Source organism: Trachypithecus francoisi, unplaced genomic scaffold, assembly GCF_009764315.1.
Source record: "Trachypithecus francoisi isolate TF-2019V2 unplaced genomic scaffold, Tfra_2.0 Lachesis_group1, whole genome shotgun sequence".
Taxonomy (NCBI): domain Eukaryota; kingdom Metazoa; phylum Chordata; class Mammalia; order Primates; family Cercopithecidae; genus Trachypithecus; species Trachypithecus francoisi.
Genome location: NW_022681454.1, coordinates 180,066,571 through 180,094,236, shown reverse-complemented (window position 1 = coordinate 180,094,236; position 27,666 = coordinate 180,066,571). Strand labels below are relative to the sequence as shown.

Genomic DNA, 27,666 nt, shown 5'->3' with positions numbered 1-27,666 from the left:
AAACAAACTACAATGATCATAGAACGGGAGTTTTGGGCATAACAGCTTGTGGCAGTTTGTTTTCTTCTGGCATTTTCCTACCAGCACCAAGCCCCGTCAGCGTGTTACTGTGGAGGAAGCATGCCGGCACAACGAACTCAACACCCTCTCCCAGCAAATCCTCCGTCCTTCAGGGACTCCTGTGGCCCCTGGGAACCCGTTCATGCTGCTTGAGTTTTCTCCAGAATCCAGTCCACGTACTCGACCACGTTGGTGTAAACGCCTGGCCGCTCCCTTTGAGCACAGCCTTCTCCCCAGCTCGTGATGCCCACCAGATGCCAGACCTCATTGTGTTTGCAGGACAGAGGGCCTCCCGAGTCTCCCTAGAACGAGGGGAGACAAGAACAGGTGCACAGATCAACTCAGACGCTTCCCATCTTCAGCACATCTTGCTCAGGCTGATTTTGTGTAAATGCTGTCTTGGACTCTTAATATACTGCAGAGAACCTGGGTGCTTGCGTTCATCCAGTCTCCTCATTTTTGCCAAGTGAAGCAAATACACTGTGTTCCCTGCTCATTGGCAGAAGACTGCTTTTTAAAATGCATTAAGCGGCCTGGCACGGTGGCTCACACCTATAATCCCAGCACTTTGGGAGGCCAAAGTGGGCGGATCACGAGGTCAAGAGATCGAGACCATCCTGGCCAACACGGTGAAACCCCGTCTCTACTAAAAATACAAAATAAATTAGCCAGGTGTGGTGGCGCACGCCTATAATCCCAGCTACTCAGGAGGCTGAGGCTGGAGAATCACTTGAACCTGGAGGTGGAGGCTGCAGTGAGCAGAGATCACACCACTGCACTCTAGCCTGGGTGACAGCAAGACTCCTTTTCAAAAAAAAAAAAAAAAATGCATCAAGCATTCCAATTTATGTATATTCCATTGGCTAAGAACACTGCATTACCTTGCAAGCATCCTTCCCTCCTTCCCTGTAGCCAGCACAGATCATCTTATGGGTTATTTTATGTCCTCTGTATCTCTTCTGGCACTCTTCACTGGTCACTAAGGGTATCTTGGCTTTCTGGAGAGTATTCTGTATTTTGTCTGAAAAAAAATTTTTTGGTTTGTTTGTGGAATAACCATGTACAATACACATAAACGCATATGCATACACACACACACACACACACACACACACACTTTTTTTAAAATTGAGACAGAGTCTCTTTCTGTCGCCCAGGCTGGAGTGCAGTGGTACGATCTCAGCTCACTGCAACCTCCGCCTCCCAGGTTCAAGCAATTCTCCTGCCTCAGCCTCCCGAGTAGCTAGGATTACAGGCACCTGCCATTATGCCCTAATGTCTGTATTTTTAGTTGAGATGGGGTTTCACCGTGTTGGGCAGGCCGGTCTTGAACTTCTGACCTCAAGTGATCCACCCATCTTGGCTTCTCAAAGCGCTGGGATTACAGGCATGAGCCACCGCGCCCAGACGCATATATTTAAAATAAAAATCACGGCCGGGCGCGGTGGCTCACGCCTGTAATCCCAGCACTTTGGGAGGCTGAGGCAGGCAGTTCACAGGGTCAGGAGATCGAGACCATCCTGGCTAACATGGTGAAACCCTGTCTCTACTAAAAATACAAAAAATTCGGCCGGGCGCGGTGGCTCAAGCCTGTAATCCCAGCACTTTGGGAGGCCGAGACGGGCGGATCACGAGGTCAGGAGATCGAGACCATCCTGGCTAACATGGTGAAACCCCGTCTCTACAAAAAAATACAAAAAAAAAACTAGCGGGCGACATGGCGGGCGCCTGTAGTCCCAGCTGCTTGGGAGGCTGAGGCAGGAGAATGGCGTAAACCAGGAGGCGGAGCTTGCAGTGAGCTGAGACCCGGCCACTGCACTCCAGCCTGGGCGGCAGAGCAAGACTCCGTCTCAAAAAAAAAAAAAAAAATACAAAAAATTAGCTTGGGGTGGTGGTGGGCACCTGTAATCCCAGCTACTTGAGAGACTGAGGCAGGAGAATTGCTTGAACCCGAGAGGCAGAGCTTGCAGTGAGCGAAGATCGCGCCACTGCACTCCAGCCTGGGCGACAGAGCGAGACTCCATCTCAAAAACAACAACAACAACAATCATGCCTATATAAAAATCTAGAAGGAAAAAATGTTCGATTTACTTCACGGACCTTTTATAATTACAAGTATGAAGAAGACATTATTCCCACTATTGCATGTACCATTTTGTTAATGTTCATTAAGTTCAAAAATTAATTATGACACTAACTGGAATGACTTCACAGAGAAAGGAATTGGATAGCAGGCTAGAACATTTACTGAAAAGTGCCAGGTTTCACATTAAACTTCATTAAATATAATTAGTCTTTAAAGAGATGTAGTCACATTTAAAATTTCCAATCGAACAGATGAGGCACCAGCCTCACTTGGGTGCTTTTGCCCCTCCATCTGTATTAAGCCGCTTCCTGCAACTGAGTAGTGTGACTCGACTTGTGCTTCAGCTACATGACTTGACAGGGCAGAAAAGTTTCCGTTCTTCATTTCTAGGCTGGAGCACATATAACAACATCATTTTTACCTCTTAATTTTCTGTACCCCCATCCAGTCACCCAGCAGTCAGTGTATATTACATTTCTATCTCCTTTTGAAGGCAGGCATATGGGTCGTTGAGAATCTAAATTTAAAAAATCATGGTTTAAATATGAGATGCAAAATAGATCCTCTTTTTCAGAAGACACTCTTCTTCCACTGTACATTATCTGTGTTTTCTTTGTTTACTATATTCATTTTTGCCTTGTTGTCATATATTTTCCTCCCTCAGGTTCAGCATGATATCGCACAAGTGCCAGGATGAGGGGGCGAGAGAGAGACAAGCCCCACCCTGGCCACTAACTCCTCATCCAACTCAGTTTGTGATCCTGCACGAGTTGCTTAATTTTCCTAACCTTCAATCCTTCATCCCTAAATTATCTTTACGAAATTATCTTTAGACTAAATTATCTTTACTATTTCAATGTATTATGAAATTATGTCATTCTATGCACCTGAAGAAGCCTCAGGAAAACGTATCTCTTCACTCACATTCCCAAAATAAGTTTCAATCGCCAGGAAAGTGTGTCAGCCTTAACAGAATGAATGACTAGTGTTCCAGGCTCTCTACTTTTCGTGATGATAACGCACGGAGAGATTGGCAGGGTCAGGTCGTAAATCTAGTAGTGTTAAACATTTCATCCAGTTCACCATTGGAGATAACTTTCCAGATAAAATTCTCCATACCTGTGTAATTCACTGTGGTTTCCAGTTTCAACAAGGCAATATCATAGCCACTTTCTGCCATTTTATATTGATCATGGATTATTATTTCTTGAACCCCAAAGAAAGATGTATCCTCTTTGATTTCAGATTGATTTAAAATGCCAGTGTAGACACGCAAAATCTTAGGTGACTCTACCCTAAGAAGCAAACAACAGAGGAAAAGAAATTTCCTTTACTGAAAATAATTCCCAGACATTGTGAAGTGTGTGACTGTTTAACTATTACTAATATTTTCTGCCAACGATGAACATTTAGGTGGAAAAAAGTGATTTTTTCCTAAGATTTTTCAGGATAAAAAACATATTCACCCTATAAAGAAAATCCATTATACACAAAAAATGAATGAGCACTCTCTCCATGCTCCAACACACACGCACACAAGCACACACAGGCGCACACACACACAAGCACACACATGCACACACAAGCACACACACGCACACAAGCACACACGCACACACACACACAAGCACACACAAGCACACACAGGCACACACAAGCACACACAAGCACAAGCACACACGCACACACGAAGATCACTGGACTTAGTCTCAATCTCGCCAGTGACTAGCTGTGACACTGAGAAACTCAGGCAGCCTTTCTGCTACTCCGTTCCCATATGTGACAGGTAACAGGGACTCTTGATTTCACATGTGTTCTTGAGTTTAATATGAGTGTGCTGCAGACTGATTAAAAAAGTAAACTAAAACTAAAAAGCACACGAAACTGTGTCTGGAAACAACTGGGAGGATACTAAAGTAGCAAACAGAAAGTCTGGCTGACTTAACTTCCCTGGAATATATATACCCCCAGCTGGAGCCTTTATGTTTGGCCAATGCTGAAAGTGGCCTAAGGAAGGAACCCAGTTTGAGGATGCACACTGAACTCTTTCTGTATTTTATTTATTTACTTAGAGACAGGGTCTCGCTCTGTTGCTCAAGCTGGAGCGCAGTGGCACTGTAGTAACTCACTGAACCCTTGAACTCTTGGGCTCAAGCGATCCTCCTACCTCAGCCTTCTGAGCAGCTGGTGCTACAGGTGCACAAACCACTGGGCCTGACTAGTTTTTAAATAATTTTTAGAGACAGGGTCTCACTATGTTGCCCAGGCTGACCTCAGACTCCTGGCATCAAGTGATCCTCCCACCTCAGCCACCCAAAGTGCTGGGATTACAGGCATGAACCACCACACCTGGCCTCTTTCTGTATTTAAACACACACACACATGCACACATGCACACACGCACACACACATATTAGCAATTTGATTCAGAGAGTGGTGAATCCTCTGTGAGTTTAGTTCTGGCGCAGTGCACAGAGCGAGGCACAGAGGGAGGTATGCTCTTGCAGGGAATAACATGAAGGCCCCTGGGAATGTGGATGTGGTTAAACGGGAAGCAGAATTGCAGGCAGTCAAGAGGCCATGTACCTGCACCTGCTCTGATGCTGGGAGACCATGAGGGACTCTTTCTGCCTTTTTTACCACTGAAGGAATTAATTAATTTTGCAAATAAGACAAGTTAATTGATTAAAGTATTTCCTAATATGCTAGCAATATTTTTTATAAATGTGTGAAGAAGATGAACTAATAAAAGCAGTCATGGTACTGACCCATAGAAACAGTGAGCGGCCGTTAATATCCACTGGTTTCCAATGATGGAGCCTCCACACAGGTGTCTCTGAGTAGGTGAGGTGGTGTGCAGAGTCACCTGCCATGGCCACTCGCCACGAACAGATGCAGTTCCTCCAACGATCCTGGGCTTGATTTTGGTGGTACACTCTGCAACAGAAGCACTGCGATGAGCAGCTTCCTACAACTTCCTTTCCATCAGTAATTATGCTCTTTCCGGAACAAGAAGAAGAAAACCGTCCCTCAAGTCAGTAGTTTATCATGACCCTGAGTTACAGAGACTTCATAATCAAGTTGCCAAAGCAAAACATGCACATGAAAAATGGAATTAACTAATTCATCTTGTAATGACACACCCCAAAGGATGTGGCCCTCCTGTGTGGTACTACAAGGCTGTCTCACCCTTCTTTAAATGATAACGCGAATGTTTATTTTAAACCAGTTGTTGTCAAGTGCAGTCTCTAGACCAACAGTGTCACCTGGGAACTTGTCAGAAATGCACATTCTTCAGCCCCACTTCAGATGCAGTGAATGAGAAACTCCAGCCTGGAAGCTCAGTCCTCTGTGTTTAAACCAGCCCTGCTGGCGTTTGAGAACTACTCTTAGAAAGAAAAGGCGAGCACCTTGCCCTCAGGCTGCAGCCATTGTCCAGTTCCTGCCCTGATCCTGTGACTCTGCTGACCATGACTCCCAGTCACTCCTGCTCCGTCCACGTCCAAAGTAAGACTGATCTGCGAACTTCCTCTGACCTTTGGCCTTGTGGACAATTTGGGATTCTCTGGGGTCCTTGGTACTTTTCAGGGACTTTGACTTAGGTTCATCCTGCATTTCTTTATTCTTGTGGCTGCCTAGAAAGAACAGTTCCCTCTCTTTCTAGTTACTGGATGCGCAACACAAGAACCCATCCTCCAGGCTGGAACCTTGACCCAGTCTGCCATGGAACACAGATGGCATGGGAGTGGGGTGTTCATACTCTAGACACGCACACACACACGGAACACAGATGGTATGGGAATGGGGTGTTCATAGACAGCAGTGTGCTAGACACACGCACACACGCGTGCACACACGCACACACACACACGCACACACATGCACACACACGCATGCACATACACACGCAGGCACACACATGCACACACACACACGGAACACAGATGGCATGGGAATGGGGTGTTCATAGCAGTATGCTAGACACACACACACACACACGTGCACACACACGCACACACACACACACGCATGCCCATACACACACACACGCACACACATGCACACACACGCACACACGTGCATGCACACAATTGCACACACTCACGTGCACACACATGCACACACGCACACACACGGAACACAGATGGCATGGGAGTGGGGTGTTAGAGTTGACACATGCACACACAAGCACACATGGAACACAGCATGGGAGTGGGGTGTTAGTAGACAGCAGTATTCTAGACACACACCACACATACATGTGTGCACACACACGCACGTACCCACATGCACACACACAAGGAACAGAGATGGCATGGGAGTGGGGTGTTCGTAGACAGCAGTATTCTAGACTTACACATGCACACATGCACACACAATGCACACATGCACACACACGTACACACACGCACACACACATGCACACATGCACACAAGTACACACATGTGCACACACACAGAACACAGATGGCATGGGAGTGGGGTGTTCGTAGACAGCAGTATTCTAGACACACACACGCACACACAATGCACACATGCACACACACGTACACACACGCACACACACATGCACACATGCACACAAGTACACACATGTGCACACACACAGAACACAGATGGCATGGGAGTGGGGTGTTCGTAGACAGCAGTATTCTAGACACACACACGCACACACATACACACATGCACACACACGCACACACATGCACACATGCACACACACGTACACACATGTGCACACACACACGGAACACAGATGGCATGGGAGTGGGGGTTCGTAGACAGCAGTATTCTAGACACACACACGCACACACATACACACATGCACACACACGCACACATGGAACACAGATGGCATGGGAGTGGGGGTTCGTAGACAGCAGTATTCTAGACTTACACATGCACACACACATACACACATGCACACACACACACACGGAACACAGATGGCATGGGATTGGGGTGTTCGTAGACAGCAGTATTCTAGACACACACATGCACATACACATACACACATGCACACACACGCACACACATGCACACACACGTACACACATGTGCACACACACACAGAACACAGATGGCATGGGAGTGGGGTGTTCGTAGACAGCAGTATTCTAGACACACACATGCACATAAACATACACACATGCACACACACGTACACACACATACACACATGCACACACACGTACACACACAGAACACAGATGGCATGGGAGTGGGGTGTTCGTAGACAGCAGTATTCTAGACACACACACACACACACACACATACACACATGCACACATACGCACACATGGAACACAGATGGCATGGGAGTGGGGGTTCGTAGACAGCAGTATTCTAGACTTACACATGCACACACACATACACACATGCACACACACGCACACATGGAACACAGATGGCATGGGAGTGGAGTGTTCGTAGACAGCAGTATTCTAGACTTACACACGCACACACATGCACACACCTATGCGACTCATACTTTTATGTGCCTGTGGGTCGCCTGCATGGCTTTTAAATTGCAGGTCCTGACTCCATAAGGTCCGTGTGGGTCCTGAAATTCTAATAACCTCCTGGGTGATGCCAATGTGCTGTGCTCAGATCACACTTAGAATAACCCGGCTTAGATGCCAGAGAGGCTCCGTGTCCCAAGCTAAGGGAGGAGTCTAAGTTAACAGAAGAATCACTGATGAGAAGCCGGATCCTAGAAGATCCACTCACTAGTTTTGTGGGTATAAAACAACCTTACTAGGCCTTTTTTTCCAAGGTAGGAAAATGAGTGTATAATTCTGGGGCGGATTTCAAATAGAAGGAGAGGAAGAGAGGAGTTTGGAAGGAAACGGCAGCCAACAGCCACTGAGGTGAGAACGAGCAGGATGTGTCTTTGGAAGCCTGAACAGGGGCTCTCATTTTGGAGCTGGTAGGGAGAAAATTTGTTTTGGAGGGCCCTCTATTCTGGAATTTCTGGGAAACCTTTATAGTTTGCAAGGTGGGAAATGTCATAAAGGTAAATTTTAGGAAAATTAATAAGTAAGCAGTAACTGGTGTATGTTAGAAATAACTCACTCAAGACACTATTAGGTACAGGTGAGAGGCCTTGATGTTCATCCTATTTTGATTCTCAGTTTAAACGAAATGCTAAAAATATGTGTTTAGAATCATATTTTGGGTTAAGAAATGTTTGTTTTAATGGTGCTGCTATCTATCTTCAGAAAGTTAAGTTACATTGTAGACCATCAACATCTCAAGACAAGACACCACCAACCTCTCACATAGCTATTCCCGTTAGGGAGTTATTTCATCAAATACAGTGCAGCAAAAACCTAGTTATCTAATTCACTCCCTCCAAAGGTGCACTGAAAAGACATAAGACTTTATTTTCCTTTATCTTACATTTTCTCCTGCAGCTATCAATCTTTATCTGGTATATTCTGTAACTTCTACAGGCCAGAGTCTATAAATCCAACGAGAAAAGCATAATGAAGAAGGAGGGGGGAAACGCAATCTGCAATGTATTAAGGTATACGTGCTCGTTCCCATTTTTTAAACCATGTCAACATTACTTAACAACAACATTCGCTAAGCATCCCTTCTAATGCTCAGAAGTAGAAGAAAGACAACAGAATGGTGCTGAAGGCTCCTTCTTGTCTTAGGGAAATTTATTGTGAGGAAAACAGAATGTATGGGATACAACTTAATCGACTTGCTTTTTAAGGAGGCTTGAGCCATCCAAAGACTCTCATCGGAGCGCCTCTGAGCTCTAGGAGGGCACAGTTTACTAGTTAGGATATCAGTGTTGGAGGCAATATGACATCTTTATGTTCTACAAAACAAGTTCTCAGAAATGAAGGATTGACTCGCCTTCTCAGTACAGCAGATAATCTGACACGAAAGGTTTTTGTGCTTCTAAAACTATTATGAAGCATGATTATCACTTGCATTTTATTCATTAAATCTCAGTTGCATCTTATAGTGTATTGGAATATTGGACATTTAGCAATAAACAGTCCAAGAACATGCAGCTTTCTGTAAATCAGTATATAGTAAAGCCATCCTAAGTTATGACGGTAATTTAGGCAGGAGTGTTTGTGGTGTGTTCTTTCCGGTTGGGGATTTTGTCCCTTAGAACAATTCTGTTTGCCTACAAACCATCTCTTGCGACTATGCTCAGAAATTGGCCACTGGGTTGGAAACACTGCTGGTTGGATTTTTCTTGCAACTTTTATGTTATCATAGGTCTTGTATAATCTAAACACTCTTATTTCCACCCTACCACACTCATTGTTATTAGTAAAGTTTTACCTTAACCTGTGCCAATTCCTAAGTCTCCAGAACCCTGCACGGAATCTGAATAAAGACCTCTAAAAAGGAGGTGTGCCAGTATTTCTTGAATAGATACATATTTTTTAGAAGAAAATGAGTAATTTGACTAAACAAGGTATTGATCGATATTTCCCTTACAAAGGATAATAGGAAAGATTACTGGCCTTGATAACAGGAGTGTTGGCAGAGTCTGGGTCTCATGAAATACCAGTTGTGGCTGGGTACAGTGGCTCAAACCTGTAATCCCAGAACTTTGGGAGGCCAAAGTGGGAGGATCGCTTGAGCCCAGGAGTTCAAGAGCAGCCTGGGCAACATGGCAAGATCTCTACAAAAAATTAGCCGGGCGTTGTGGTGCACGCCTGTAGCCCCAGCTACTCAGGGAGCTAAGGTGGGAGGATTGCTGGACTCCAGGAGTTCAAGGCAGAGGCTGCAGTAAACACTGACCACATCACTGCACTCCAGCCTAGACAACAGAGTGAGACTCTGTCAAAAAGAAAGAGAGAAAGAAAGAAAGAAAGAAAGAAGACAGAAATGCCAGGTGTATAAATGTATCAAATTAAAACATAAATTTAGTTAATATTAGGCAATGTAGAGTTTGGTCAAGCCCCAGTATTTACCTTTAAAACATGGTCAGCTTGGGTGATAGGAGTGAAAACAATGGAAAATGGCAAAATGTGTTTATTTCATGAACGTTCTCCCCTCTGCAGCTGGACCTGACAGTCTTGGTTGTGATGGATTCCGTATGGAATAATTCCTTCAGCTGTATTTTTTCAAGTAACATTATACTCACCATTATCCATTTTACACAGCCTTAATGTGTATCCAGAGATGCCTCCTCTCCCGCGAAGTATTTTAGTTGGAGATCCATTTGAAGAAAGCTTTAAGTAACATTTGCCCCTGCAGTTGGAAACAAAACTGTATAAACATAATGCGCCTCACAGGCAGACGAGACAAGGGTATCTGCATAGCGCTTCACATGGCTTACTTCCCTTCGTTGCAAGATGCTTGAGCTGGGGCATAGGTAAAAAACTGGCAGCGGGCGGCATCAGTGCACAGTTTCTGGCAGGCCTCGTGACCTTTCACAGCAACAATATCCAGTTCTTCTCCCAAGAAATCAGTGTCATGGTAAAATGAAGAATGGCAGAACACTAGACAGCAGACCACATGTCAGAGCGAGACCCTCCCTCAGCATGCTTCAGCCTCCTCAGGGCTGGTCACTCTCAGCCAGAATGCAGAACTCAGTTTACCTGGGATGCTGTGCCTGCAGCTTTGGAGACTGAAACCAGAAAGAGCTTTGCTCTTTTTAATGCGTGTGCTGGGCAATCCACTCTCAGATGTTTTAAGGAGACAAAGATTTCTAACAAAAACAAAAGGGAAGTAGAAATATATCGTATCAGACACATAAAAACATTTTTACAGCACCTAGAGAAAGTAAAGTCAGCTCATGCTGGCACTTAATTGTGAAGATTTTCCTATTTTGAAAGTATTCTTTGTAAACCATGGAGTCATACTCATAAACCACAGAGTCACACCCATAAACCATGGAGTCACACTCATAAACCACGGAGTCACACTCATAAACCACAGAGTCACACCCATAAACCATGGAGTCACACTCATAAACCACGGAGTCACACTCATAAACCACAGAGTCACACCCATAAACCACGGAGTCACACTCATAAACCACGGAGTCACATTCATAAACCACGGAATCACACCCATAAACCACGGAGTCACACCCATAAACCATGGAATCATACTTATAAACCACGGAGTCAAACTCATAAACCACGGAGTCACACTCATAAACCACGGAGTCACACTCAAACCACAGAGTCACACCCATAAACCACAGAGTCACACCCATAAACCACAGAATCACACTCAAACCATGGAGTCACACCCACAAACCACAGAGTCACACCCATACACCACGGAGTCACACCCATGAACCACAGAGTCACACTCATGAACCACGGAGTCACACCCATAAACCACGGAGTCACACCCATAAACCACAGAGTCACACTCATAAACCATGAAGTCACACTCATAAACCACAGAGTCACACCCGTGAACCACGGAGTCACACCTGTGAACCACAGAGTCACACTCGTGAACCATGGAGTCACACCCATAAACCACAGAGCCACACCCATAAACCATGGAATCACATTCAAACCACAGAGTCACAACCATAAACCACAGAGTCACACCCATGAACCACAGAGTCACACTCATAAACCACCGAGTCACACTCAAACCACTGAGTCACACTCAAACCATGGAGTCACACCCATAAACCATGGAGTCACACCCATAAACCACAGAGTCACACTCATAAACCACGGAGTCACACTCAAACCGTGGAGTCACACTCATAAACCATGGATTCACACCTATAAACCACAGAGTCACACCATAAACCACAGAGTCCACCCATAAACCATGGAGTCACACTCATAAACCACGGAGTCACACTCATAAACCACAGAGTCACACCCATAAACCACGGAGTCACACTCATAAACCACGGAGTCACATTCATAAACCACGGAATCACACCCATAAACCACGGAGTCACACCCATAAACCATGGAATCATACTTATAAACCACGGAGTCAAACTCATAAACCACGGAGTCACACTCATAAACCACGGAGTCACACTCAAACCACAGAGTCACACCATAAACCACAGAGTCACACCCATAAACCACAGAATCACACTCAAACCATGGAGTCACACCCACAAACCACAGAGTCACACCATAAACCACGGAGTCACACCCATGAACCACAGAGTCACACTCATGAACCACGGAGTCACACCCATAAACCACGGAGTCACACCCATAAACCACAGAGTCACACTCATAAACCATGAAGTCACACTCATAAACCACAGAGTCACACCCGTGAACCACGGAGTCACACCTGTGAACCACAGAGTCACACTCGTGAACCATGGAGTCACACCATAAACCACAGAGCCACACCCATAAACCATGGAATCACATTCAAACCACAGAGTCACAACCATAAACCACAGAGTCACACCCATGAACCACAGAGTCACACTCATAACCACCGAGTCACACTCAAACCACTGAGTCACACTCAAACCATGGAGTCACACCCATAAACCATGGAGTCACACCCATAAACCACAGAGTCACACTCATAAACCACGGAGTCACACTCAAACCGTGGAGTCACACTCATAAACCATGGATTCACACCTATAAACCACAGAGTCACACCCATAAACCACAGAGTCACACCCATAAACCATGGAGTCACACTCAAACCACAGAGTCACACCCATAAACCACAGAGTCACACCCATGAACCATGGAGTCACACACATAAACCACAGAGTCACACTCCATGACCCTTAGGTTGCAGACACATTTTCTAACTAAATCACCTGGCTCCATAACAATTTTCTGAGCTTGCTCTATTATCAGAGTCTTGCCAGTATCTTCCCTTTCCATTTCCTTCCTTTCAACACTCCCAGCCTGTCTTAAAGATTCAAGAGTCTTCATGCTACCTAGAAACCTCCTATCCAGGATTGCAACAGGTTTATAAGGAGATGGGTGAAGTACATCGTTGACTCTACACCCTGGAAGCATCTTCCTGGAAAAGAGTGACTTTTCCTAAGTAGACAAAACCACAGTCTAGAGCAAGGCTGTCCCTAGAACTTTCTGCAGTGATGGAAATAGTCTATGTCTATGCCATCCAATACAGTAACCGCCAACCACATGTGGCTGTTGGGCACTTGGAATGTAGCTAATACAGCTGGGAAGGTGAATTTTTAGTTTTATTTATTACTTTTTTTTTTTGAGACAGAGTCTTTCTCTTGTAATCCAGGCTGGAGTGCAGTGTCGCGATCTCGGCTCACTGAAACCTCCATGTCCCATGATTCTCCTGCCTCAGCCTCCTGAGTAGCTGGGATTACAGGCACATGCCACCATACCAGGCTAATTTTTGTATTTTTGGTAGAGACAGGGTTTCGCCATGTTGGCCAGGATGGTCTCGAACTCCTGACCTCAAGTGATCCACCTGCCTTGGCCTCCCAAAGTGCTGGGATTACAGGCATGAGGCACTGCACCCAGCCAGTTTTATTTAATTTTAATAAATTTAAATTTAAATTGCCAAGTTTTGGCTTATAGAAGCCACGTTCCTATCACATTCTGTATTAAAGGTCAAATGTGTTATTCCTAGTCTAGGAATTGGTCGGTAAGGGAATAAGACAAAGAAAAAGAGCAGTGACTAACACAAAATTACAAGTGACAATGGCATCTTTCTTATTTCTGAACTTTATAACGCCCCAAGGCTCCATCTTTGGACCTACTTTCTTCCCTGTCTGCATTTAATTCTTTGATAATTTCACTAGATTTTAAAAAATATCAGCTGTATATTGGCGACACCTAAACACAGATCTACACATGAACCTCTCTCCTAAATGTGACTTCTATTTCCAGCTGTCGGTTCAACCCTTTCCTCTAGATGTGTCATGGGCATTGCTTCTCTTACACTCTGCCGCTTGTGAAACCTTCCACATCTCTGTCATCAGCATTTCCATCTTTCCAGTTTTTTGGGCCAAAAGTCTCAGCGCTATCACTGACTACTTAACACTCCATGGTCCAATCCATCAGTATATCTTATTGGCTCTCTGCTCTAACACATATCAATCTGGTCACTTCTCTCTCATCTCCACTCTGGTCCAATCGGCAAGGTTTTCATCTATTTAGTTCACTAAATGGTATCCCCAGTCTTCAGAACAATGCCTGATATATAATAGGTACCAAACAAATTCTATTAAATTTGTTTAGTAAGTGATGGTAAGAGATATATTTTCATGTGACAGACCTGGCACTTCTGAAATTATAGCCTCACTCGGTGGAAAGTGAGGTTCGTGTGATGGGCAAGGCACACGGGGCTCCCCTTGGCTGAATTGTCTGGAGGACACCTTTTCATCAACAGGAGGCCAATCAAGCACGTGCTGAGGGCTCTGAGAGTTCCAATTCAAAAATATATACAAGCTAGGTTTTAAAACTGACTTAATTTTATGGATGTTTGTTTGTTTGTTTAAGTGAATGTTGTCAATGAAGAATAGCAAGCATGGTGGCTCAGGCTTTTAGTCCCTGAACTGTGGGAAGCCAAGGCCGATGGATTGCTTGAGGCCAGCAGTTCTAGACCAGCCTGACCAACATGGCTGTCCCTACAAAAATACAAACATTAGCTGGGCATGGTGGTGCACACCTGTGGTCCCAGCAACTTGGGAGGATGAGATAGGTGGATTGCTTGAACCTAGGAAGTGGAGGCTGCAGTGGGCTGAGATCACACCCAGTGCACCCAAATCTGAGTGACAGAACAAGACCCTGTCTCAAACAAATAAATAAAAGAGGGATAGCAACCTTAGCTAATGTCCTTTTGATAATCAAATAAATTTTTCATGCTGTTTCTGATTTCCTATGTTAATTTCCATTGGTAAGGAAACAGGAACTCAATTCTCAAATCTCCCTCCACCGCCATCCTAACCAACTTGATGGAGACATTCATTTCCACCTCTCTCTCTCCACTTTGGGTTTGACATTTCACTGACATTTTCAGCTCTTTCTGCTCCTGGTTCAATTATTTTAAACAAAGCATTGGACTGAATTGCCTTTTAGTGGTCATGAAATGGAAATGGAAATGGAATCTCTTCATTTCATTTAGAATTAGACAACTCTCCCTTTGCCAAGGTGGAGACCTCCAGCACTACTGGGTACATGTCCAAAGGAAAAGAAAGAAAAAAAGTCATTATTTCACAAAGATACCTACACTCACATGTTTACTGCAGCACTATTCATAATAACAAAGATATGGGTCAACCTAAGAGTCTATCAACAAACGAATGGATAAAGAAACTGTGGTGTGTAGAACATACTATAGAATGTTACTTAGCCATAAAAAATCATAAAATCATGTCTTTTGCAGCAACATGGATAGAACTGGAGGCCATTATCTCCAGTGAAACAACTCAGAAACAGAAAGTCAAATATTCCATGTTCTCACTTATAAGTGGGAGCTAAGGAAAATGTACACAGGCACAGAGAGAGTGGAATGAAAGCTATTGGAGACTCAGACAGTTGGAAGGATAGAGGAGGGTGGGGCAGTAAAAGCCCAGACTTCACACTACACAGAATATCCATGTAACAAAACTGTACCTGTACCTAAAATTTATTTAGGTAAAATAATATTTATTTTAAAATTTATTGACCAGGCATGGTGGCTCAACCCTGTAATCTCAACACTTTGGGAGGCCGAGGCAGGCGGATCGCCTGAGGTCAGGAATTCGAGACCAGCCTGGCCAACATGGTGAAACCTGTCTCTACTAAAAATACAAAAAAAAAAAAAATTAGCTGGGCATGGTGGCCCATGCCTATAATCCCAGCTACTCAGGAGGCTGAGGCAGGAGAATCACTTGAACCCAGGAGGCAAAGGTTGCAGTGAGCCAAGATCACACCATTGTACTCCAGCCTGGGCAGTACAGCGAGACTCCGTCTCAAAAAAAAAATAAAAAGAGTCCTCGGTAATGTCGGGTTTGTGGTAAGTAAGCAGGGAATAGAAAGGGAGAGGGGCTAGAAATTCTTTGCAACTTTTATCCTAGACTGACATTTAGAGTAAATTTTTAGTTACTTGGAGTTTTTAATGATGGATTTTGATCAGCTGTTTTTAAAAGATAACAAATTATCCTTACTTGTTAACTCCTTACCTTTGAGATTCTTTGGGCCATTCCTGGGAAAAGAAGGTAAAAAACAAGCAACCGGGATGATGAGTGCAGATTCGGCGACAGACAAAGGCATCTGGAGCCATGACACTATCGATGTTGCTGTCTGCAAACACTGTATTGGGGAAAATGTCCCTAATACAAGCTGCACAACAGAAGAACTGTGTTAGGAACTCAGTTCACCAGCTATCAGGAAAATTCCAGTCACAGTATTTGTAAATTCCATATTAAAAAATTTAAGTGTATCCCAAGATCTTTTAAATTTTTTTTTATTTAGAAGAAAATGACATGATTATTTTAAATTTGAAATTTAAATAGAGGATCTAACTGTACAAGACATGATGACATCTACCACATGAAGAAGGTAAAGGTCTTTGGGTCCATTCCATTGTGAGCATAAGCTGGTATCCTGAGTGAGATCTATTGTCCTGACCATGAGCATATTTAATGGTTGAACTACGTCATCAAGAAGTCAATAGTTACCCAGATTAGAAAGTGCACAGGATTTCAGTGAAAATCCAGACACCACTTTATCGAGCTTCATTATTCTGGTTGGTGTCCCCGTTTGGGTGTGCTTCAGTAGACAAATGTTACTGAATAAAAAGAAAAAGGAAAAGTGTCTTATTCTTCCAAGTGCAAGGAGGAGAAAACATGAGACGATAAGAACATCCCCTTTGGAGAGAGGACCTGCGAGACCCTGAAGCATCCATCTGGGAGGCTGAGTGGCTGGGCGTGGTCCCAGCAGTGCCGCTAAGCACCTGTGAACTGTGTAACTTTATTTCTTCTTCAGTACAGTGACAACTTGAGAGAGTGGCCACATGAGGAAGGAGAATGCATGAATGAATGACTTCTCAAGCCCTTTTCACTTTTTTTTTTTTTTTTTTTTTTTTGAGATGGAGTTTGGCTCTTGTCGACCAGGCTGGAGTGCAATGGCGCGATCTTGGCTCACTGCAACCTCTGCTTCCCAGGTTCAAGCGATTCTCCTGTCTCAGCCTCCCGAGTAGCTGGGATTACAGGTGCCCACCACCATGCCTGGCTGATTTTTGTATTCTTTTTTAGTAGAGACGGGGTTTCATCATATTGGTCAGGCTGGTCTTGAACTCCTGGCCTCAGGTGATCTGCCCACCTCAGCCTCCCAAAGTTCTGGGATTACAGGTATGAGCCACCGCACCTGGCCAAGTCCTTACTTTTAATGATTTTACTTTTTTTATCTTGCTTAGAAACCTCCACTTTCTTGGCTTGCAGTTCACATTCTGTTAAGTCTTAGACATAAAAGCTGTCATCTGAACTGAGCTACAGACAAGGGTTGCAAGTCAAATGCCTAAGTTAGGGGTTTGGTGTGTGTGTGTGTAACCACTGTTGTTTTTGAAATAACTTGTTGATGCTTTGTTTGCTTTCTGTTTACTCCTCTTTGTTAATGTGGTAGGCAGAATGTTAAAATCCAATGTTGAAACAGAAATATTAGGCCAGCTGCGGTGGCTCACACCTGCAATCCCAGCACTTTGGGAGGCCAAGGCAGGAGGATTATCTGAGGTCAGTAGTTCGAGATCAGCCTGGCCAACATGGTGAAACCCCATCTCTACTAAAAATACAAAAATTAACCAGGCATGGTAGTGGGCGCCTATAATTCCAGCTACTCAGGAGACTGAGACAGGACATTCGCTTGAACCCAGGAGGCTGAGGTTGCAGTGAGCTGAGATCGCACCATTGCACTCCAGCCTGGGCAACAAAGAGCGAAACTCTGTCCAAAAAAAAAAAAGAAAGAAACCCACAAATACTAGTACTTAGAACGTTTTTCACTTTTCTGTTGATTCCAGATAATTGCAGTTTACTATGAAAATCTAAATCATCCCAGTATATTTCTGAATATGCTGTATATTGTATAATGTATATTTCTGAATATACAAATTAATAATCTATTTCCCACGGAAATTTTTAAAGATGAGAACACAGATTTGGTCATTAGAGATCAGATCATTTTTAAATCCTTACACAATAGATTTATCCTTGAAATATTTCAAAATCCAGTATGCAGCAGCAGGATAAAACTTTTTACAAGAGTATTTTGTCTTAGGTAAGGAACTGTTATTTAGAGGGGGAGAGAGAGAGAGAGAGAGAGGGTTAGATTTTTATTTGTATTCTGTTAGACTGTAACATTTTTTAGACTGGGAAGGGCATTGACAATCAGACCAATTGTAGCTGTTTCAAAATCGCCAATTTAAAAGTGTAGCACTTTTGAAATGAGCTAAGCGTATATATTTTTCTGACAGTGTTATTAAAAGATAAACTCCTTACCACAAATGAAATGCATCCAAATTAGGCTTTAAGTGTGCTTTTCATGAAGAAAACCAGGAGTACTTTTATTGAAATGCCTTTTAGGGGTTCAAAATAAACTCTGGCATAAAGTTGATGACAAAAACTTTTTAGTAAATCACGATTCTGTTTATCACTGGCCACTCGAATGCCCTGAGGTCACTCACCGATGCTCCAGGCTGGGAAACTGCCTTGTGGCATACGTGAAAAAGTGGCAGTGGATGTCATCCGTGCATCTTTCTTGGCATTCTTGAGCACTCTTGGCAAGTGAGCTGTTATAGTTTACGCCCTTCATGTCCAGGTCCAAATAAATGTCTTTGTTGCAAGCTGGAAATAAAAGCAGAAAACATGAGTACCTTCCAGATTCCAGAGGCACTGACCTAAGCAACTGTCCCTCCTGACTCACCCTGAACTTTTTTACCCACCTTTCCTCAGAAGTCTTTTGTTACATGAATCTGCAAAATTCTTATTCTTGAATGAAAGCAGTAAAAGAATGCCAATGTCCTTCTTATATCGTAACAATTTTAGACTCGTAAATTCACATTTTGATCTTCTGACCTCGCCTCTCTACTCCCTAACTGCACTGATTATTTCACTAATTAACTGATTCAAGTGTCTGCTCACTATTAAGACAAGTGTCACTTCAACTTTTATATTTGCCCCTTTTGATTTGGATGAATATGTTTAATAAAGAATTTCAACTGGGCACCATGGAATCCCAGCACTCTGGAAGGCCGAGGTGGGTGGATCACTTGAGGCCAGGAGTTTGAGACCAGCCTGGGCAATACAGTGAGACTCTGTCTCTAGGAACAATTAACAAATTAGCTGGGAATGGTGGTTTGTGCCTCTGGTCCCAGCTACTCCAGAGGCTAAGGCAGGAGGATCACTGGAACCCAGGTGGTTGAGGCTGCAGTGAGCTGTGATTGCAGCACTGCACTCCAGCCTGGACAACAGAGTGAGACCTTGTCCCCCCCCCAAAAAAGACTTTCATTTAAGATTTTAGGCTGGGAAGTAGAAATAATATAAATAAATGATGAGAAGTGAGGTAGTAAGATATGTCTTTCTATGAGGTAAAGAAATTTTTAGTGTGTTGGAGGGCAGGCATGCATGTATGTTAGTTTATACTGTACACTGAAGGAACTTCATTCAGGGGGTTTATTTCCACATAGCCGTGTTTTATTTCATTGCCATAAAACCATACCTGATGTGACTATATGTATACGGCACAACTGCTATTTGTTGATTCTAACAACACATCTTACCACTTATTTGGTGTGAGCATTGCTTGAAAGAATACCCAGAAATCGCTCCTGTCCTATTCACTCTTGGCAGTGTTTCTGTAACACTGTCCTTCAGGACACAAGTAAACCTGTTTTTTAAAAAAATACATATTACTGAATAGGAATTTATGTTTTTAAACTAATGGGTCTTAAAAGTCAGCACGCAGAAAGCCAAAGAGAAGGAAACAAACTACTTTATCTCATGCCAAAACAAATATTTTCTTAGCAAGATTCTGAGTTTGCTTTTTACTTCAACATCCCTACACTTAAGAGACTACGTGGAATACTCCTTCCTAACAGGAACAAACAGGAATGGGTGAACTATGGCCTGTTGGGAAAATGCAACCAAAAATCTGTGTGTTTTTGTTTAGCCTGGTAGCTCTACAAAATGATTTTTATATTTTCAAATGGTTACATTTTAAGTGGTGACATAAATACTTATATAATATCCTTGGCTTTACTGCGGGTTTTGCCCACAAAGCCTAACATATTTACTCTGCTTTATTAAGAAGGCATTTTCCAAACCCTGTTCTAGATTCTGGAGTAGTAAATTTTATAAGTTCAGGGTGCTATATAAATGCCTGTGAATGTAGCAATAATACACAAAGATGTTGAAAACTTAATTCTACAGAAAGGCTTATTATTACAATTTCAAGCTCAGGATGGGAACACAAATGGTTGGCTCACTGTTTAAAATATTTTAAGCCTGCCAAACAACCCAAAGCAGTGTGTGACTCTTGGTAAGATTCTGGTTAATTACTCTAAATTACATTTGAGGGAAAACTGAAATAATAGAAAGGAATTCTTGTTAAATTTCATATGTCTTTTGTGTAGGATAATGCATGTTGAAGTATTTGGGGTAAAGTGCCATGTTTTAAAATTATTTCAAATGGTTAAGCATGTGTACAAATATAGGTATTGTATACTGTATTATATATTATATTGTATATTGCTATACAAATATAGCAAACATTGCAGTCTTGGTGGTGGCAAGGGATCGTGGTACTGTACTATTTTTTCAAATTATCTTTTTAAATATTTAATTTTTTTCTAATAAAATAGTTGGGAGAAGTTCCAGTTTCAAGCACAAGAAAAATTAATAATCGATAGAAAAGCAAAGTGTGAAATGTTTAAGAGCATGAAAGTTGAGACAAACAGAAGAAACATACCGTTAACACTGGGACTAGAAGAGAGGCTGGAAAGCCTACACTTGGAGGCATATTTATTCTTTTCTGAATTGCCTAAACACCATCCCTTCTTTCTGTAAGAATATTTCAACTGAAGGACAATTTCTCTTCCAGTTGTCAATGTTAAATTGTGTAAAACGGTAGATGGAGATGTGTTAAGAACAGCAGTCTCCCTGTAAAAATCTGTCTCCTCGATGTGGAAACAGAAGCATTTACCACTGGGTAGGATCCTCAGATGGAGATTCCGCCGTGAAAGTGAAGAGTAAACATCGTGGGTGGTGAGTGCAGACCACCTGGCAGTACTTGGCGCTGGGTGTGAAAACCGTAGTAATGTCCCCTCCTTCAAAGTGGATGTCCTTGAACAACCGAGTCACACATTCTGTGATGCAATACATGGCATGCTTTATTTTGGATTTCACTGGGCATATATCTAATTAGGTAATAATCTCATAAAGGCAAGGCAAGTAGCTCTACTTAACAGGAAATACACCTGAATTTGGAAATCAAGGCAATTAACACTTTTATGTGAGTTTTTTGAATGAACAGCCTCAGGTGGAAACGAAAATTACAAAATGGTACATTAGCTTCAATGGAATTGTGCTTATGAGTCATTGTCTTGGAGACAAGGAGTGCTTTGAGAGTGATTGAATCATTTCAAGGATCTTTACTGGCAAAAGCGGCTGCTTTTCAGGATCTCATCCAGGTTTGGAATGAGCCTTCTGCTTTTTCCTTTCCTAACTGTGTCTCTTCGTCCAAACCCTGTGCTTACTTGAAACAAAGGCTCCAGAGTGATCACTTTCTGATAGTATCTGATGGCCTGGGGGTGTGATAACATACATCCTCACCCCACTGAGAAGAATTTGGAAACCCCACCATGGAAATCCCCATCTTTTGCTGAAAAGCAATCTTGCTACATTAAAATACTACTTTTAAGAAGAATATTAATTGACGAATCCAATAAATGTTCTATATTTAATCATGTGGAGTGGGCGCAGTGGCTCGTGCTTGTAATCCCAGCACTTTGGGAGGCTAAGGTAGGCCGATTGCTTGAGCTGAGGAGCTCAAGACCAGCCTGGGCAACATGGCAAGACCCTGTCTCTATAAAAAAATACAAAAAAAAAAATTAGCTGGGCATGGTGGTTTCCACCTGTAATCCCAGCTACTCGGGAGGCTGAGGTAGGAGGATCTCCTGAGCCTGGGAGTTTGAGGCTGCAGTGAGCTGTGTTTGCACCATTGCACTCCAGCCTGGGCGACAGAGCAAGACTCAGTTTCTCTCTCTGTCCCTCTTTCTCACGTGCACACACGTGCTCTGTGTGTGTGTGCATCATGCACTGATTTTCTTAGAATATATCCCCCTCCTAATTGGATTATTTAATTTTACAAGACAAATTGATTTTCAATATGCCACAGGTGGGAGGATGGGAGTGAGTGAGCGTTGAAAAATTACCTGTGGGTTCACTACTTGCGTGATGGGTACACGAAAAGCCGGCACTTCGCCACTGCATAACATATGTGTGTAAGAAATCTGCACTTACAGCCCCTCAACACATAAACATTTTAAAAATTTTGGAAAATCCACATGCAGCTTCTAGTGTCAGTAAAAACTAGTTAATCTGTTTTGCGAACTAGCAAGTGCTTGCCATTGTATATTGACGTTGTATCTAGACTTCTTACTAATTTAATTAATTGGCTCAAATAATTTATGTGATGGTTAATTTTGGATTTTTCTGGGTACACGATCATACCATCTGTGTAAAACGAGAGCTTATGCTCCTCCTAATCATTTTCCTTTTATTTCCTTTTCTTACTGCACCAACTAGTACCTTCTTATAACATTAAACGCAAACAATGGGAAGTATTCGTGTCTTATTCTCAATCCCTTGGGAAAGCTTTCAGTATTCCACTATTATGTATTATGTTTTTGAAAACTTTTGGTTTGGATTTGTGTTTGCTTTTATTTAAAATGCCCTTTAATGGTCGATGAAAGTTCTCTTCCATTTCCAGCTTACTAAGAGTTTTGATCATTAACAGAATTTTAGCAAGGATTTTTCTGCACATATTAATATTTAAATTATTTTTATTTTTTATTGTGACAGATAACATACCATGTGCCATGTAACCATTTTGAGTGTACAGTTCTGTGGCACTAAGTGCATTTACATTGCTGCGTAACCGTCAGCACCATCCGCCTCCAGAACTTTCCAACTTCCCCAGCAGATGCTCTGTGCCTGTTAAACACCAACTCTCACCCCTTCCCTCACCCCTCAGCCCCTGGCAACCTCTGTTCTAGTTTCCGTCTTGATGAAACTGACTACCTTAGGTACCTCGTATCAGTGGGATCCCACAGTATTTGTTCTTTTGTGACTGGCTTATTTCACTTAGCATAATGTCGTCAAGGTTTATCCATGTGGCAGCATGTGTCAGAATTTCCTTTCCTTTTAGGGCTGATCAATATTCCATTGTCTGTATGTATCACACTTTGTTTGTGCAGTCACCTGTCTGTAAACCCATGGGCTGCTTCCGCCTTTGGATTAGTGTGAATAACGCTGCTATGAAGATGGGTGTACAGGTGTATCTGTGTGAGTTCCTGCTTTCCCTTTTTTTTTTTTGGTATGTACCCCAAAGTCACACATCTATTGATTTTGAATGTTAAATCAACTTTTCATTCCTGGAATAAGCCTAATGTTGTCACAATGTCACACTGTAATCATCCTTTAATTTGTTTAACATTCTGCTGGGTTAAGTTGGGTAATATTTTGTTAAGGATATTTAGATATGTTCATAAGATAAAAGACCTGTGATTTTATTTTTCCCCTCAGAATTATTTTCCTATGAGATTTTGGTGTTAAGATTACACTGACCTTATAAAATGGGTTGGAAAGGGATTATGTTGATCTCTCAAATATGTTTGTCTTCCATTTAATTAATTTCTGCGATTTATTCTTTCTGCCTTCTAGTTTCTTAGCACTTAAGTCGCTATTCTCTATCTTCTTGTCATCTTATATCATTAATTTTTACCTTTTCTGTATTCTAATGTATACATGTAAATCTATACATTTGATCTCAACACTGATTCAGTTACATCTCCAAGTTCTGATATATTGTATTTTCATTATTGTACAATTCCTTTTGTAATTACCATTGTGATTTCACCTCTGACTCATATTAATTTAAAAAGGTATACTCAATTTTCAGACACTTGGGGATTTTCAGTTCTCTTTTTATTATTATCTTAGCTCCCATTCACGGTGATTGAATAACATGTTCGGTATAATTTTAACCCTTTAAAATCTGTTGAGACTTGTTTCAGAGGCTTGTGTGTGGTCAATATCTGTAAATGTTCCGTATGCATGTATAAAGGACCTATATATGTACACTATCATTCCTTGATATCTGTGGGGGATTGGCTGCAAGACCTCCTGCAGATACCAAAATCCGTGAACGCTCAAGTACCCGATATAAAATGGCATAGTATTTACATATAACCTACTCACAGCCTCCTGTGTACTTTCAATCATCTCGAGATTACTTATAATACCTGCTACAATGTAAATGTTATGTAAATTGTTGTTATACTATGTTGTTTAGGGAATAATGACAAGAAAAATGTCTGCACATGTTGAGTATAATTTTTAAAAAAATATTTCACTCCAAGGTTGTTTGAACCCATGGATGTAAAACTCATGATTCAGGGGACCAATTGTTCATGCAGTTATTTGGTCCAGTGTTCAAAATATATCCAATTATTTAGCACTGACATGTTTATCAATGAAATAACAACACAATTTCCAGGTAATTATAACAAGTAAATAGTATAACTTGAGCAGTAATCTTGTCACAGAGAACATTGAACTTATGAACTGTGTAATTTAATATATTAAGTGGAATTTATCTTTAATATCTTCACCTAGATTTACCTTTTTTCACATATGCCAGAAAAAAAGAGTTTACTGTGCTTAAAATGCTAGCAATAGTATCAGAAATTAAATATAACATGTATACATAAGCTATTTTTCTAAAAGAATGCTTCAGCTTTCATTTTAAATAAAGAATGGTCGTGGAACTAAACAATACTTGTACTGATATATCCTACTTAATATTGGCTAAGTAATTTATAAACAAATTTAGCAGATGTGACATAGGGTGGAGAATTAACAGGGTAGTTAAATTATTGAAATGCATAAACTATGTATGAATATTTACATAACATTTTTCAGTACAAAATTCCTATTTTATGTGTGTGTGCATGTTCCATTGAACTGACTGCTTTATGAAAAATCAACTACTTAGTGAGGCAAGTCAAGATTTCTTCTTTTTAATATTGCTTTTAAATACCATTTAAATGAATGATGTACATAGGCATGGATGTAGATATGGTATACACAGAGACACAGATTCCTACCAATACAAACAATTTTTTCACCTCAGTTCCTACCCTGCTTTGAACACCTCTGGAGCCTTAATCAGGAAGTAAAGAAAACCATTTTATTTCCTTCCCTGGCATAAACGGTGTGGGATTCTCCCACGTGTGTGGCGACTGTAGTGTGGGTTCCCTCTCCCAGTCCATAGTTAAGATAACACTCTACTTACCACCAGAAACTGAAGTAAATAAAATGAAATGTACCATTTGATATAAGAAAATCATCCTGCAATGAGAAAAAGGTGCATGTTTTTAGAATATAAAATGTAAATTTAGAATTAGTTTACTGACACTAAGATGTACAAGAAATAGGGAGAAAGGGGAGTAGTTAACTTAATGTTGAATGTTATCTTTCCCAATCCTGGAGCATTTCTTAGTGTGGCTGTGTGTGTATCGTTCAACACTAGCTTCTGCAGAAGCTAGAACCCACCGGGAAGCAGCCCTCTCCCTCCTCCCTCCTTCCCTGCCAGCCCCGCTGCTTGCCATGATCAGATCCTTCCCACCGCCACCATCTGACCGCTCTCCCTGCCACAATTTTTCATCTTTGTTTCCTTTCCCAATTTTTTTCCTTCCTTTCTTTCCTTGAGGCCTCTCCCTATATCTTTCAAAGAGCTATGAATGATTTCCTACTTAGAAAATTTTCTATTTAAAAGAATCTGTGGCTAATACATTAATAGATTGTCTTGGTCACCTATAAATCTATTTATCCCCACTAAGCATTAAACAGGCTCTAGGAAAGACGGAGTCATCAGTGAGACAAATCAAGACTTCCGATTTTTCAGGATTGCATTTGGATGCCTTTTTAACTCATAAAACACTTGCTACTGAGTAGACAGTATTACTAATCTTCTTTCGTTCCCCATTTCCTCTCGAATTAGTTATGGATATTAGCTGAACATCGCTACAAAGCTCAATCAGACACATTTTAAAAATCGGTCTTTCTCTATTGTAAAGTGTTTTTAAATTCCTATGATTTACAAAAAGCATTTCAAGGCATATTTGCTTGACAGGAATGTTAAATAATAAGTTCTGAAACTGTACCTGAAAAGACCTTGTTGGCTTATTTGCTGCAACTCTTAATAAGGGTGTTTTTCTTCTTCCAAGATGATCTTCATCCTCCTCTGAATGAGCTTGTGTAGGAAATGGTCACTTAACTTTAGTATTTACTTGTACTGGTTCTCAGTGTTATGTAACATTGTCTCTCGGTACAGCGTATTTGTGAAAGTCGTTAAAATCTTAGTATGTCAGAAATATACCTTGAGATAATTGCTTGCTTTCTCAATACATTGAATTTATATTTTAATTTTAATTCGTATTCAAACATGTGACATACACAGAGTCAGCTGTAGAGCTTGATTTTGCCTGTGTGCCTTAGCAGTCACACAACGTGCCTGCTAGCCAAAGCTGCATTTAACCACACTTTCACCTATCGGCTGTTAACCATTAATTCCAGCTTACCTTGAATCCCAAAGTCTAAAAAGAAAACATGGAAAGTCTAATGGATTCATTGATTTGCAATATAGTGGAGGGAGGAGATTTTGGCTGCTGGGGGAGACAGGACGGGTGGGAAACAAAGTACAGACTGCTCCTAAGTGCCTGGCTCCTGTGGAGTCAGTTTTCTTTCACGGAAGGCTGCCTCTCAGAGGCCTATGCAAACAGGAGTCCTTCTAAGGCCAAGCTTTTTTTTTTTTTTTTTTTTTTTTTTTTTTTTTTAATTCTCACTTGTGAACACTAAAAGTCTATTTTCTAAAACAAACAAAAAAAGCTCTTTTAGCTTTCTCTTTCTTTCTTTCTTTCTTCTGTCTTTCTTTCTAAGATGGGTCTCTCGTGATGCAGGCATGAGTGCAGTGGCGTGATCTCAGCTCACTGCAATCTCCACCTCTCGGGTTCGAGCGATTCTCCTGCCTCAGCCTCCTGAGTAGCTGGGACTACAGGCACGTGCCACCATGCCTGGCTAATTTTTATTTATTTATTTATTATTTATTTATTTATGTATTTTTAGTAGAGACAGGATTTCACCATGTTGATCAGACAGGTCTCAAACTCCTGACCTCAAATGATACGCCAGCCTTGGCCTCCCAAAATGCTGGGATTATAGGCATGAACCACCATGCCCAGCCTCTTTTTGGCTTTCTTTAGATCCTGGGACACAGACTCAAATAGAGGGCTAGGAAGTGACATGTCTAGTGGCTGCATGACAGTCAGCA

At 41.9% G+C, this 27,666-nt stretch overlaps 1 protein-coding gene across 3 annotated transcripts; it reads right to left on the bottom strand.

The window, feature by feature from the left end:
* F11 (coagulation factor XI) lies at window positions 1-26,871 on the bottom strand. Of its 3 annotated transcripts, none has more exons than XM_033215930.1 (15): window positions 26,501-26,871; window positions 25,630-25,685; window positions 21,256-21,418; window positions 19,835-19,941; window positions 18,740-18,899; window positions 16,743-16,852; window positions 16,245-16,404; window positions 10,726-10,835; window positions 10,464-10,626; window positions 10,269-10,375; window positions 4,915-5,083; window positions 3,266-3,441; window positions 2,568-2,663; window positions 942-1,081; window positions 1-362 (listed from the first exon to the last, which is right to left on the bottom strand). In XM_033215930.1, exons 2-15 carry the CDS (start codon window positions 25,682-25,684, stop codon window positions 201-203), a joined length of 1,878 nt encoding a protein of 625 aa, XP_033071821.1. In that variant the 5' UTR covers window position 25,685; window positions 26,501-26,871; the 3' UTR covers window positions 1-200. The 3 variants fall into 3 exon arrangements, with proteins under 3 accessions (XP_033071821.1, XP_033071822.1, XP_033071823.1); XM_033215931.1 differs by having other exon boundaries at window positions 10,464-10,578; XM_033215932.1 differs by lacking the exon at window positions 2,568-2,663.
* Window positions 26,872-27,666: the final 795 nt, after the last annotated feature.